The sequence below is a fragment of the Capricornis sumatraensis genome, chromosome X (genome assembly GCF_032405125.1).
Source record: "Capricornis sumatraensis isolate serow.1 chromosome X, serow.2, whole genome shotgun sequence".
In the NCBI taxonomy this organism is placed as follows: Eukaryota; Metazoa; Chordata; class Mammalia; order Artiodactyla; family Bovidae; genus Capricornis; species Capricornis sumatraensis.
The window spans coordinates 20,196,870-20,211,429 of record NC_091092.1 but is presented as its reverse complement, the minus strand read 5'-3'; the positions used below and the strand labels follow the sequence as shown (position 1 = coordinate 20,211,429).

The 14,560-nt window shown below is 43.3% G+C and overlaps 1 protein-coding gene across 1 annotated transcript in view; it reads left to right on the top strand.

Moving 5' to 3' along the window:
• AMOT (angiomotin) overlaps positions 1-14,560 on the top strand; it is a 45,745-nt gene that overhangs the window by 30,870 nt on the left and 315 nt on the right. Inside the window, exons 8-10 of the mRNA XM_068962622.1 lie at positions 11,071-11,193; positions 12,109-12,341; positions 13,469-14,167. Of these exons, the coding sequence (XP_068818723.1) occupies positions 11,071-11,193; positions 12,109-12,341; positions 13,469-14,167 (1,055 nt within the window). The remainder of the gene's footprint in view (positions 1-11,070; positions 11,194-12,108; positions 12,342-13,468; positions 14,168-14,560) is intronic.

Below are 14,560 nucleotides of genomic sequence, written 5' to 3'. Positions count from 1 at the left end.
ACCCAGTTTGTCTGTCTTGCTGCTGTTTGTAATCATCCGTTGGGAAAGAAACAAAAACTAAATTTGAATCAGGAGATGGTGCATGTTGGAGATATAGACAGAGCATGGTCCGGAATTGGGTAGCTAAGGCAGGCTATAGCATATTGCACCCAGATAGGTCTCTACACAGAAAGTTATTAAAAATCCTAGTATTGTTTTAGCATTCTCCTAAATGTGGTAAGTCATCAGAGTCTGGCAGTGGTTGCCAGACTTGGGCTGGAATATGTGTAGAGGGGGCGGTGGATACATTTATTTTTGAGTCCTTCTCTTGCCAAATCAGAGGGAGGTCAGTGCTTAAAAGCTGGACTGGTGGTTTGTAAATCTAATCCCAGTGCTTCAGGAAGATGGCTTACATTTCTCTAATGTGATCTGTCTGTTTTCACATACCCCCTATAAACCTTAAACAAATTGCCTATGTCTTGATTTTGAGGTCTTCATGGGCTTAAGCTTACCTGTCTTTTTTCTTTCTTCTTCTGAGAACAGTGTGCTCAGTACATGCCAGTGCAGTAATAGAGTGCATAGAAGCCCCAGCTATGCTGGAAGATGGTCGAGAAGTTTGTAGGCAGCTTAGAAGCAGAATGAAGTATAATTTTAGCTGCTGGTTCCCAAGAAAACACCTGTGCCCACTCTTTGTTCAGAGATTGTTCAGGAAACCCTAATGACGAAAGGGAGATGAGGGCATTTTTGTCATCTTTGGGCAGAAACTTAGAAAGCTAGAGCTCATGAAGGTGTGCTGTGTGAGAAAATGTTGGTGCTGGGAAGTTTGCTATTGAAACTGACTTCAGAATAGACTCCAGGTCAAAATTCAGGAAAGGTAGGAGGTTGTCATTTGGGGGACTTATATAAAGAAACTACCCCTTTCCTGCCTCCCTGGGAAGTTTAGAATATGGGGAGAATCCCCTTTCAGATGGATTTCTTTCCAGAGTCTGTTGGCTCCTGTAAAAGAGATTTAATTTAAATTGAATTCCTTTAAATCACCAGGTAGAAAGTTTCCATGTAATCACTATTTTCAGTAAAATGGGCATGCTTATCATTTAATGATAAAAAGCAGCCAAATCCCACCTAGTAGGAACACTTTGTAATAGTTCCCTGGACAAACATTCCATACCTGGACTGTGTACCTTTTGCATGCCTATTAATACAACCCACATGAGAGATTGAGAGATTGTATTTGAATTCCTGTAAAATGAGAGAATTGGACTAGGTGATTCCTCCAGACCCTTCTATTGCTAAGATTATACTATTTACCAAATATTTGCATCTTATGCTCTGCCATGGAGATTGGTCTCCTTTTCCTCCTTTCTTTCTTTATGAGCTTTCAGATTTGGAAACTGGCATTCAGAAAACTTTATTTCAGAACCTGTGTGCTTTTCTGCCTTCCCTTCCAACTTCTCTTGCCATTTATTTTCTCTCCAATGATTTCACTTTCCCTCCTCCCAATCCTTAACATATTAACCAAGGTTCTGCTCTTTGCCCCTTTCTGTAGTAAAGCCTTTATATCTTATTTTCTGTCAGAATAATTTTTAAGTACCTAGGCTATTGGCTGCAGAAGGAAAGTGCTCAACATACGTTTGAGTAATAAAGGAAGGAAAGAAAGGACAAAAAATGAAAGAAGGAGAAAAGAAATGAAAGAAGGACAGAGATGATTTCTCACTCTACAATTTAAATCCTTAAATCTAGTGTCACATTGTAATGGCCTGCTTGGTTTCTTCTGTGTATTCTGCTAGTATCCCAAACTTAATATATTCCCAAAATAATAGCTCATAGGTAAATAACAGGTTTCATGATTAGGAAATGTTGGTGTCAATGGTAGTTGCAGAATTTTCTTCAATTGAAGTATTAGCTACATATTTAAAAACTACTCATTTGAAGTGTCTGGTTTGGTGAATGTTGGTAATGATATACAATAATGTTATTGTATATGTAAAATAACATTATTATATATCATTACAAAGATATTATTGTATATGTATCCACCATCAAAATAGAGGACACATTCTAAAGTGTCCTTATGCCCCTTTAACTCGACCCTTTCTCCCATGCCTGACCCCAGACAACATCTGTTCTTTGTCATTGTAAGTTTGCCTTTTCCGTTGGCAAACTTGCAACATTGCCCAACATTGGGTTGACCAAAAAGTTTGTTTGTTTTTGCAAAAAATCCTGAATGTCGTATTTTTTTAAAAGGCCATATAGTACTCTCTTTTTAAGTTTCTTTCACTCATCATGATTACTCTGAGCTCCCTCTAAGTTCAGTTCAGTTCAGTCACTCAGTCGTGTGTGACTCTTTGTGACCCCATGAATTGCAGCACGCCAGGCCTCCCTGTTCATCACCAACTCCCGGAGTTCACTCAGACTCACGTCCATTGAGTCAGTGATGCCATCCAGCCATCTCATCCTCTGTTGTCCCCTTCTCCTCCTGCCCCCAATCCCTCCCAGCATCAGAGTCTTTTCCAGTGAGTCAACTCTTCGCATGAGGTGGCCAAAGTACTAGAGTTTCAGCTTTAGCATCATTCCTTCCAATGAACACCCAGGACTGGTCTCCTTTAGGATGGACTGGTTGGATCTCTTTGCAGTCCAAGGGACTCTCAAGAGTCTTCTCCAACACCACAGTTCAAAAGCATCAATTTTTCGGCGCTCAGCTTTCTTCATAGTCCAACTCTCACAACCATACATGACCACTGGAAAAACCATAGCCTTGACTAGACAGACCTTTGTTGGCAAAGTAATGTCTCTGCTTTTCAACATGCTATCTAGGTTGGTCATAACTTTCCTTCCAAGGAGTAAGCATCTTTTAATTTCATGGCTGCAATCACCATCTGCAGTGACTTTGGAGCCCCCCAAAATAAAGTCTGACACTGTTTCCACTGTTTCCCCATCTATTTCCCATGAAGTGATGGGACCAGGTGCCATGATCTTAGTTTTCTGAATATTGAGCTTTAAGCCAACTTTTTCACTCTCTTCTTTCACTTTCATCAAGAGGCTTTTCAGTTCCTCTTCACTTTCTGCCATAAAGGTGGTGTCATTTGCATATCTGAGGTTATTGATATTTCTCCCAGCAATCTTGATTCCAGCTTGTGCTTCTTCCAGCCCAGCATTTCATGTATATTAATAGTCTGTTCCTTTTTTATTGCTGAGTAGTGTTCCATCACATGGATGTACCACACTTTATGCATTCATTTGATGGTGGATTTTGAGATTGTTTCCAGTGTTTGACCACTGTGAATAATAAAATATAGATTTTTAATACAAAAATAGACATCTGTCTTTTCTCAGGTGAGAAGACATTAGGTTTTCTGTTTATACCCATTCTGGCACTTTGATTTTTGAAACATCTCTTGTCAAAGGGAAAGCTGTCAATGCAAGAAGTCACATGTAGTGTTTACTATAAGATACTGTTCTAAGTGCTTTACAATTATTGCTTATCTTAATGATAATTCTTTGAGCAAAGTACTAGTTTTCATTGTATAGACAAGGAAACTGAAGCACAGACAGATGAAATACTTCCCCCAAGATCATACAGCTATTAAAAAACAGAAGAACCAGGACTTAAATCTGCATTTTTGACATCTTAACTCTATAATCTGCTGTGCCCCATATAGGATGATTTCAAAGGTGGTGAAATAGGGATTATCCCCTTTTGAGAGTTGCTATTTGAGGTTTATTTAGTTTCTTAGACTATTATAAATAAGCTCAGTAACATAGCCTATATTATAACTTCATATTATTGTATTCCTAAAGATTCCTCTCTAGATGCCTAATGTAGATGAGGGAAATTACTAGCAAGTAGGAGTTCATCTAAGAAGAACCGATTTGGCAATGCAGATTTTTAGTTTCAGCTCACAAATGGTGATCTATTTCTCAATAGCAGCAAAAAAATAAAAACGTAACACACCTGACCAACCATGTAACTTATTACTTTGCACTTACTAAATCAGGTTGTTAGTGTTCTCCAGATGTGCAGTGTTTCACTTTTATTTGGGACCAAGTACATCTGGGAAAGAGGGAAGTAAAGAAATGGATACCAGAGGGTAGAAGCTGGTCACACTTGTTATGCATGTCTATCTAATCTTGCATTCTGGAGACCTTTCTCCATTTCCTTTCTCGATTTTTCCTCTCATTCTACCTTCTGTCTTAGTTATCTTGCTCTCTACTCTAGCTTCACAACTGGGTATTGTTTTTGCTTTGGCTCCATCCCTTCATTCTTTCTGGAGTTATTTCTCCACTGATCTCCAGTAGCATATTGGGCACCTACCGACCTGGAGAGTTCCTCTTTCAGTATCCTATCATTTTGCCTTTTCATACTGTTCATGGGGTTCTCAAGGCAAGAATACTGAAGTGGTTTGCCATTCCCTTCTCCAGTGGATCACATTCTGTCAGACCTCTCCACCATGACCCACCCGTCTTGGATGGCCCCACATGGCTTAGTTTCATTGAGTTAGACAAGGCTGTGGTCTGTGTGATTAGATTGACTAGTTTTCTGTGATTATGGTTTGTGTGTCTCCATTTGATGCCTCTCGCAACACCTACCATCTTACTTGTGTTTCTCTTACCTTGGACGTGGGATATCTCTTCACAGCTGCTCCAGCAAAGAGTAGCCACTGCTCCTTACCTTGGACGAGGGGTATCTCCTCACAGCCGCCCCTCCTGACCTTGAACGTGGAGTAGCTCCTCTCAGCCCTCCTGCACCCATGCAGCCACTGGTCCTTGGACATGGGGTTGCTCTTCTCGGCCGCCACCCTTGACCTCTGGTATGGGGTAGCTCCTCCTGGCTGCTGCCCCTGACCTGGTGATAGAAGCAAGGTCTGATGCTGTAAGGAGCAATATTGCATAGGAACCTGGAATGTTACATCCATGAATCAAGGCAAATTGGAAGTAGTCAAACGAGATGGCAGGAGTGAACGTCGACATTCTTGGAATCAGCGAACTAAAATGGACTGGAATGGGTGAATTTAACTCAGATGACCATTATATCTACTACTATGGGCAGGAATGCCTTAGTAGAAATGGAATAGCCATCATGATCAACAAAAGAGTCCGAAATGCAATACTTGGATGCAATCTCAAAAACGACAGAATGATCTCTGTTCGTTTCCAGGGCAAACCATTCAATATCACAGTAATCCAAGTCTATGCCCTAACTAGTAATGCTGAAGAAGGTGAAGCTGAACGGTTCTATGAAGACCTCCAAGACCTTTTAGAACTAACACCCAAAAAAGATGTCCTTTTCATTATAGAGGACTGGAATGCAAAAGTAGGAAGTCAAGAAACACCTGGGGTAACAGGCAAATTTTGCCTTGGAATACGGAATGAAGCAGGGCAAAGGCTAATAGAGTTTTGCCAAGAGAACGCACTGGTCATAGCAAACACCCTCTTCCAGAAACGCAAGAGAAGACTCTACACATGGACATCACCAGATGGTCAACACCAAAATCAGATTGATTATATTTTTTTGCAGCCAAAGATGGAGAAGCTCTATACAGTTTGCAAAACCAAGACCAGGAGCTGACTGTGGCTCAGATCATGAACTTCTTATTGCCAAATTCAGACTTAAATTGAGGAAAGTAGGGAAAACCACTAGACCATTCAGGTATGACCTAAATCAAATTCCTTATGATTATATAGTGGAAGTGAGAAATAGATTTAAGGGACTAGATCTTATAGACAGAGTGCCTGATGCACTATGGATGGAGGTTCATGACATTGTACAGGAGATACAGATCAAGATCATCCCCATGGAAAAGAAATGTAAAAAAGCAAAATGGCTGTCTGGGGAGGCCTTACAAATAGCTGTGAAAAGAAGAGAAGTGAAAAGCAAAGGAGAAAAGGAAAGACATAAGCATCTGAATGCAGAGTTCCAAAGAATAGCAAGGAGAGATAAGAAAGCCTTCCTCAGCAATCAATGCAAAGAAATAGAGGAAAACAACAGAATGGGAAAGACTAGAGATCTCTTCAAGAAAATTAGAGATACCAAGGGAACATTTCATGCAAAGATGGGCTTGATAAAGGACAAAAATGGTATGGACCTAACAGAAGCAGAATATATTAAGAAGAGGTGGCAAAAATACACAGAACTGTACAAAAAAGATCTTCACGAACAAGATAATCACGATGGTGTGATCACTCATCTAGAGCCAGACATCCTGGAATGTGAAGTCAAGTGGGCCTTAGAAAGCATCACTACAAACAAAGCTAGTGGAGGTGATGGAATTCCAGTTGAGCTATTTCAATTCCTGAAAGATGATGCTGTGAAAGTGCTGCACTTAATATGCCAGCAAATTTGGAAAACTCAGCAGTGGCCACAGGACTGGAAAAGGTCAGTTTTCATTCCAATCCCAAAGAAAGGCCATTCCAAAGAATGCTCAAACTACTGCACAGTTGCACTCATCTCACACACTAGTAAAGTAATGCTCAAAATTCTCCAAGCCAGGATTCAGCAATTCGTGAACCGTGAACTTCCAGATGTTCAAGCTGGTTTTATAAAAGGCAGAGGAACCAGAGATCATATTGCCAACATCCTCTGGATCATGGAAAAAGCAAGAGAGTTCCAGAAAAACATCTATTTCTGTTTTATTGACTAGGCCAAAGCCTTGACTGTGTGGATCACAATAAACTGGAAAATTCTGAAAGAGATGGGAATACCAGACCACCTGACCTGCCTCTTGAGAAACCTATATGCAGGTCAGGAAGCAACAGTTAGAACTGGACATGGAACAACAAACTGGTTCCAAATAGGAAAGGGAGTACGTCAAGGCTGTATATTGTCACCCTGCTTATTTAACTTCTATGCAGAGTACATCATGAGAAATGCTGGGCTGGAAGAAGCACAGGCTGGAATCAAGATTGCCGGGAGAAATATCAATAACCTCAGATATGCAGATGACACCACCCTGATGGCAGAAAGGGAAGAGGAACTGAAAAGCCTCTTGATGAAAGTGAAAGAGGAGAATGAAAAAGTTGGCTTAAAGCTCAGTATTCAGAAAACTAAGATCATGGTTTCTGTCCCATCACTTCATGGGAAATAGATGTGGAAATAGTGGAAACGGTGTTAGACTTTATTTTTGGGGGCTCCAAAATCATTGCAAATGGTGATTGCAGCCATGAAGCTAAAAGACGCTTACTCCTTGGAAGGAAAGTTATGACCAACCTAGATAGCATATTCAAAAGCAGAGACATTACTTTGCCAACAAAGGTCTGTCTAGTCAAGGCTATGGTTTTCCAGTGGTCATGTATGGATGTGAAAGTTGGACTGTGAAGAAAGCTGAGCACTGAAGAATTGATGCTTTTGAACTGTGGTGTTGGAGAAGACTCTCAAGAGTCCCTTGGACTGCAAGGAGATCCAACCAGTCCATTCTAAAGGAGATCAGTCCTGGGTGTGCTTTGGAAGGAATGATGCTGAAGCTGAAGCTCCAGTACTTTGGCCACCTCATGCGAAGAGTTGACTCATTGGAAAAGACTCTGATGCTGGGGATTGGGGGCAGGAGGAGAACGGGATGACAGAGGATGAGATGGCTGGATGGCATCACCGGCTCGATGGACTTGAGTTTGTGTGAACTCCGGGAGTTAGTGATGGACAGGGAGGCCTGGTGTGCTGCAGTTCATGGGGTCGCAAAGAGTCAGGCACGACTGAGTGACTGAACTGAATTGACTACTCTAACTTTGAATAGTAACTCTGATATCTCTAAGATTAAAGTTAGAATTTTCAACAACTTGTTGTATATTGTCATGGCTATTCAATAAGATACTTTAACTCCACTGTAACTAAAATCAAAACTCATAGTGTTTTCCAAAAAATAAAGAGAGAGAAAAGTTCTTGGTTTCCTGTCACAGAATTAGAGCAGTATGCCATCTTTTCTAGTCATTAGAATTAGAAACAACAGAGTCCTCATTTATTCTTCTATCTCCCTAACATCCAAATTTAAATAGTCTCCAGGTTCTAGCAATTCTCCCTCCTGTAGCCATTTCCTGTGCCACTTCACTGGGTCCCATTTTCAAAATCTGTTGCTGGGATTATAACCTTTCTGACTGGCCTGCCTGATTCTAGTGTTATGGTTCCTTTCATCTCTCCATCACATTTCAGCAGAGATAAAGCTATCTTCCTAAAACACAGCCTGGATTATTTCATTCCCTTTGAAAAGCTCTAATAATCTTCGGTGCCTATTGGAATTAAGTCCAAACTCATTGCTGTAGTAGTTAATTCTTTTCTTTTTTCCCCCTCCCCTTGCAAGTTCCCTGCACTCAGGGACTAGTCTTATCCATGTCCATTCACTCTCCAGCCTCCCAGGAACTTCAGACACAGTGCTCCACTCATGGTTGAGTTCCCATATTAAATAAACAAAAGGCTGCTACCGATAGGAAAAGATGGCCTTGACGTTTAAAAGGCCGCTAGATGTTTTAATTAGGAGGTCATGGGTGACATTCTAGAAAGCAATGTAAGTAATGTGACAGGGATAACTTTGTCAGACAGAGGAAGGAGAGAGAAGATGATTGGAAGGATAGTTGCCAGAAACAGTTTACTTAAGAATTTCAGATGCAGAATAGTAAATTCAGGTATCTGGGTTTGGGGTCTGTAGGTTGTCATTTCAAGTCCAGTATCTCTCTACTGGGTGCGGTCAGAGTATTGGAAGTTAGCAGGTCAAGTTGCTCCCTCCAGCGCTGTGCCTGCTTGCTTTGGCTTAAGCCATTGGCCTGTTAGCCCTGGTCTACAAGGAAGATTGATGTTGAAGGCCATCCTGGCAGCTCTGTAGGAATTCACTAAGTGCCCCACATTTTCAGGCTCCATTCCTGAGGAGTTCACAGTGTCCATATCAATTAGCTGGCAGGGCTATGTGTCCCCAAAATGGTCTTTTATGCAGTGAAAGTGGCAGGAAGCCAGCACTGGCTCCCCCAGTGACAGACCGCAAACTCAAGTCCCCAGTGTCAGAGCCAGGCCATCACATGGGAACTCTGCACTTGTGGGGAACTCCTCCAGGGTCATACCTAGAGCTGGAATTCATTCGACTCATACTCTCTTGTAGGCAATTTTCTTTCTACCTATACTTTTCTCTCTTAATAATGGATAGTTTTGTTGGGGGATTTTCTTGTGCCTGGCACTGCATGTCTTACATGCATACTTTCATTTTATCCCTCCCCTCCCCCATCCTATGAGATATGGGTATAATTATTATCTCTGTTTTGCATACAAGGAGACTGAGGCTTAGGGCAGTTAACCAGTTCCTGAGCTCTTAGAGTTTGTTAGTGGTAGAGGACTTGGGAAAGTGGAACTTGACCCTTACCAGGTCTACAGTCATGGTCTGTGCTCTCAACACTACACAACGCTGCTTTCTTTTGCATACTTTGGGACACAGGGGCCATTCCCAGTAGGATTACAAACAAGTGAACTGAACTAGGGCAAATGTAGAATTCTGCTGCTGCTACTGCTGCTAAGTTTCGTCAGTCGTGTCCGACTCTGTGCGACCCCATAGACGGCAGCCCAACAGGCTCCTCTGTCCCTGGGATTCTCCAGGCAAGAATACTGGAGTGGGTTGCCATTTCCTCCTCCAATGAATGAAAGTAAAAAATGAAACTGAAGTCGCTCAGTCGTGTCTGAATTTTAGCGACCCCATGGACTGTAGCCTACCAGGCTCCTCTGGTAGGGATTCTCCAGGCAAGAGTACTGGAGTGGGTTGCCATTGCCTTCTCCAAATTCTGAGATGCTAAAATATTTTGAATATAGCAAATGATGAAAGCCACTGTGGTCCTTTCCCTTCTTGCTCTCCAATTACTTCACAATTCAGGTACATTGTTCCCCACCTCATGTATAAGAGGCAAGCATTTGGGGGAACTGTTAATTTTGCAGAAGCTCTCCAAAGTATCCCAACTTTAATACCAACTTTCTGCCTCTTCATTCCCCTGCCCCTTCACTGCCATCTGCACTGGTCACAGTCTCTAAGCTCACAGGACATAACTAGCTGCCAGCACAAAAGATGCCTGGAGTTCTCCTGCAGATCCTCATTCTCAGAGGAAGTATCACACAGCAGTGCCGGTCATTGTTTTCTCAGCCCATTGTCTGGTTTTCTTTAAAACCAATGTTATTACATCAACATTCTTCCTAATCCCTTTTTCTTTCCCTCCAAGTTACTCAAGTAAGATCCAGTTTTCTTCCTTCTCTTCTCTACCACTGGTTCTAAATGAACTAAAGAAAGATGCATGATATCACTTATCAGGGGAATATAGGATTTCCATGTGTCATGTGTCTTTGACTTACGCTGTTTAAACATCAGCCTTGTCTATGGGTTACATCCTTTCCCTTCCTCTCCGTGTCTCTCCCCCACCCCTTACCTCTTTCACATACACATACACACACATATTTTCTCCTTGTTAGTTACTCTTTGAGTTAATGGCCTGAGATACTTTCAGATGGAACATGATGGTCCCTCAGGCAGTTGGGACTCTGGCAGGAGACTGGTCAGTTGAGGGGGACTCACTGATTTGGCCCTAGAATGTTTCAGATGTAGCTTCGATAGGAATCAAGTGGCACTGACTCAAAGACTCTGCTTCTCACTCAGTTCCCATGCCCTACCTGAACTGGTCTGTTGACATGTCTAGAGTTCGTTTTTAGCAAACACTCAGGTAGAGTTATGCTGTTGAATGTAGCAACAGCAATTTGGTACATTCTCTGACTTCCTTCAAAGTCTAGTTTTTTTCCTGTCCATGACTGTCATGAGAATAAAGTGGGCATTTCTCATATGTAATATAAATACTATAAAGTTAAAAAATAAATGTCTTCCTATTGCCTGGCCATGATCTAAAAACTTGAAGGGACTTTCTGCCAGAGGTTTTGGGAGGGTGTCTATGTAGTTCTGAAGGCAAGCCTGTACATCTCTCATAGAACCCATCACTGATTCTTACCAGTAAGTCACCCAGAAAACCACCATTCCTGATAAGTTTGATTTTAGTTTAGGACTTTCTGACAATACGTTTGACTTAGGAGGGAGATAGGATTCATCAATTTTGTTGCCCTCCCATCATCATCACTGCCATTTTCCTTCCCAGGGACACTACAGTCATCAGCCACTCTCCTAATACCAGCTATGACACGGCTCTAGAAGCTCGCATCCAGAAGGAGGAAGAAGAAATCTTGATGGCTAACAAGCGTTGCCTTGACATGGAGGGCAGGTAAAATGCTGATCTGGACTCTGGTGGATCTGAGAGTTGGTGCAGAGACACCAGATAGGTCAGTGGGGAAGAGCAAGCATCTTCATTCACCACAGGGACACCTGATAAGGCAACCTCCTCCACCTCTTCCCTGCTCCCAGCCTGTTATTTAGGATTTGAGGTGGAATGACTTTTACCTTGATTATTCTAACTCTGGAATTCCAAATAATATTGCTTTCCTCATTGTCCTTGGTAATTGCTTTTCATAGGCCCTCTGCTAGAACTGAATTGTTACTATTTGCACTCTGGGGTATTCTTTCTAGGATTGCACCTCAACTCTGTGGTACAGTAAAGTGCTTGGCAAAAGAGTATCCACTCAAACTGGGAGATAGGGTATCTGATGTCTCTCGTAAGCTCATGGTCACTTACTTATTAGCCCAAGTTGTAGCCCAATCTTAGAAGTTCTCATTGACTGACTCATCATTTCCATTGACTCAGATTCTTATCTGTGGTACCCACTGCATCACTTTACTCTCTCACATACAACCTTTCTTTTCACAGATACTTTTTCTTTGGCTTCCTAAGGTTTAAGCAATAACTCCTGGATGTTCTGCTGTGCCCATTTGGGTGTGCATTAAAAATTGTTGCAAGACACTGTCTCTTGTCTTACAACTCAGAAATAAGTAGACCACCCCTTAGTTGAAAAGATAATGGGGAACCTCCCTGGTGGTCCAGTGGTTAGAACTGCACTTCCACTGCAGGGGCCACAGATTCAGTCCCTGGTTAGGGAACTAAGATCCCCATACCATGGCAGAATGGCCAGCCAAAAAGATTTTTTAGAAAAAGAAAATCGAAGCTCAAGTCCATGCATGTAGTGAGATCAGAACCTAGAGGTGGCAACAATATTTTATACATTTTTTTGTCTTTGGCTTTTAGGATTAAGACCCTCCATGCCCAGATTATTGAGAAGGATGCCATGATCAAAGTACTCCAGCAGCGTTCCCGGAAGGAGCCGAGTAAGACAGAGCAGCTGTCATCCATGCGACCAGCAAAGTCTCTGATGTCCATTTCCAATGCTGGATCAGGCTTGCTCTCACATTCTTCAACCCTGACTGGCACCCCCATCATGGAAGAGAAGCGGGATGACAAGAGCTGGAAGGGGAGCCTAGGTAATGACAGTAAACACAGCAGATTAAAGTGACATGTTTAGAGAGAACCCTGACTTGGATACATGCCCACATGGCAATGAGAAGGAGTGATGGTCCTGATTTTAGAGAGGAAGGTACACCAGGTTCAGTTTAGTCATCCTGAGAGGCTGACTGCATATTTAGCAGACAGTGTGAAGTCTCACTGAGAGAACACTGGTTGAAGCCACAGGCTGATAAGAATCCCAAGTTCTCTTTGGGAAGGAAGATAATGTCAATTTCCTATTAAAAATTCTCAGCTTTGGCTTTTGCCACGTGGAACCTTTTGGCTTTGTCCAAAGCCCATGTGGCTTTCGTGTCATTCAACACTTCAAAATTCCAACTTTTTCTGTGTTCTTTCCTCCCATATAATAGGAGGACTCAGAGTTCTAGTTAACCTAAGTGGAGCTGGGTGGCAGGTTTTTGTTACCAGAATGTTCTGAGAACAGAATGTACTTTTTCATTCCATTCCTGTCCTTTCCTTCCCCTCTAATCAAAACCCCAGAACTTTTGTGGATACCACGAGGCACATTTTTTTAGAGCCTGAGGAAACAAGCTCTTTATATTTTTTTATTTTAGCTCTTTTTGTTGCTTCTAATACCTCTCTTGGTCCTCTGACACTTGCACTGTCCTTTGGTTAGAGTAGGTATTTGGGGGACCATGGTTAGGATGAGAGCCTTAGATCACACAATTACTATCATACCCATCTGCGACTACAGAATCCTTGCCTCAGTCCTTTTCAGCTGTTTGCTAATAGCTAGTGTCGGTTACAAGTGGAACCAAGCAGAAGCATTCTGACAGCTTGTTGGAAATCAATCACTATTGGAAAAATAAATCAAAACAGATACCCAGGACACTTAAAGGTTTAAATATGTTGTGCTGGGGGTTAGAGAATGAGAACCAGAAGGGATCTGCCCAGTCTGAAAGAAACTTTGAGCCAGCGCTGGTGGGAGGTGCCTGACAAACTAATTTCTGGGTTCCCTAGAGTCACAAGGAAAGAATTTGGAACTGTTCCTATTTCCCCCTGAACCTCCTGCAAGGAAGAAGAGGTCATCAGGTGTCTATTGGAATAGCCTGTAGTTTTCTAAGTTCTCTCCTTCTTTCCTTGGTAGGTATCCTCCTGGGTGGAGACTACCGTGCTGAGTCAGTTCCTTCCACCCCTTCGCCTGTGCCGCCCTCGACTCCCCTGCTGTCAGCTCACTCCAAGACAGGCAGCCGGGACTGCAGCACCCAAACGGAACGGGGAGTAGAATCCAACAAAACCAACGCTGTAGCTCCCATCTCTGTTCCTGCTCCAGTTGCTGCTGCCGCCGCCGCTGCCACCACCACCACCACCACCATGGGAGCTGCTGCTCCAGTGGCTGTCGCTGCTGCCGCTGCGCCAGCTGCTGCTGCCACCACCGCCCCGTCTCCAGCAACTGCGGCTGCTACTCTGGCTGCTGCCATTCCTGCAGCTGCCACCGCAGCTCCAATTCCAGCTACTGCCTCTGCTGTCACTGCTACTGTTGTTGCTCCTGTTGCTGCCACCTCCGCCGCCGCCGCCGCCGCCGCCGCCGCCATTCAGGTTGCTCCAGCTGTTCCGGCTCCAGTTCCAGCTCCAGCTCCGACTCCAGTTCCAGCTCCGGCAGCGTCTCAGGCTTCTGCTCCGGCTCAGACTCAGGCACCAACTCCAGCTCCAGCTGCGGCTGCTCCTCCAGCTCCAACTCCAGTTCCAGCTTTGGCTCAGTCTGAGGCTCCTGCAAGTCCAGCCGCTGGTTCTGGACCACGTCGTTTGTCTACACCAAGCCTGAGCTGCAATCCGGATAAGCCAGGTAAGGATTCTCTGGGTCAGGTAGCTCAGAGTTTTGCCCTCAATTATGGATTGGTGGGTTGGCCTGATGTGTAGGTACAGTTGGTCATGTGGGCCGGACTTCTTAAGTGCTAAAGCAGATTCATCAGAAGAGATGAGGGCAGAGAGTCTGTCGAGGACTTCTCCAGGACAGGAATGGGGATGAGGCAAGGTCATTTTCCGAGTAACAGTAAATGCTCAGGTGAGCAAGATGCAGAGGGTAGTGGGCCAATCTTACTTTGCCATAGGCTTAAATATGGGCTCTAAAGCCATTTCTCAAATTTTGAGTGTTTCTGAGCTGCCAACACGGGGTGTGAGTTCGATCCCTGGTAGAGGAACTAAGAACCCACATGCTACACAGTGTGGCCAAAACCTT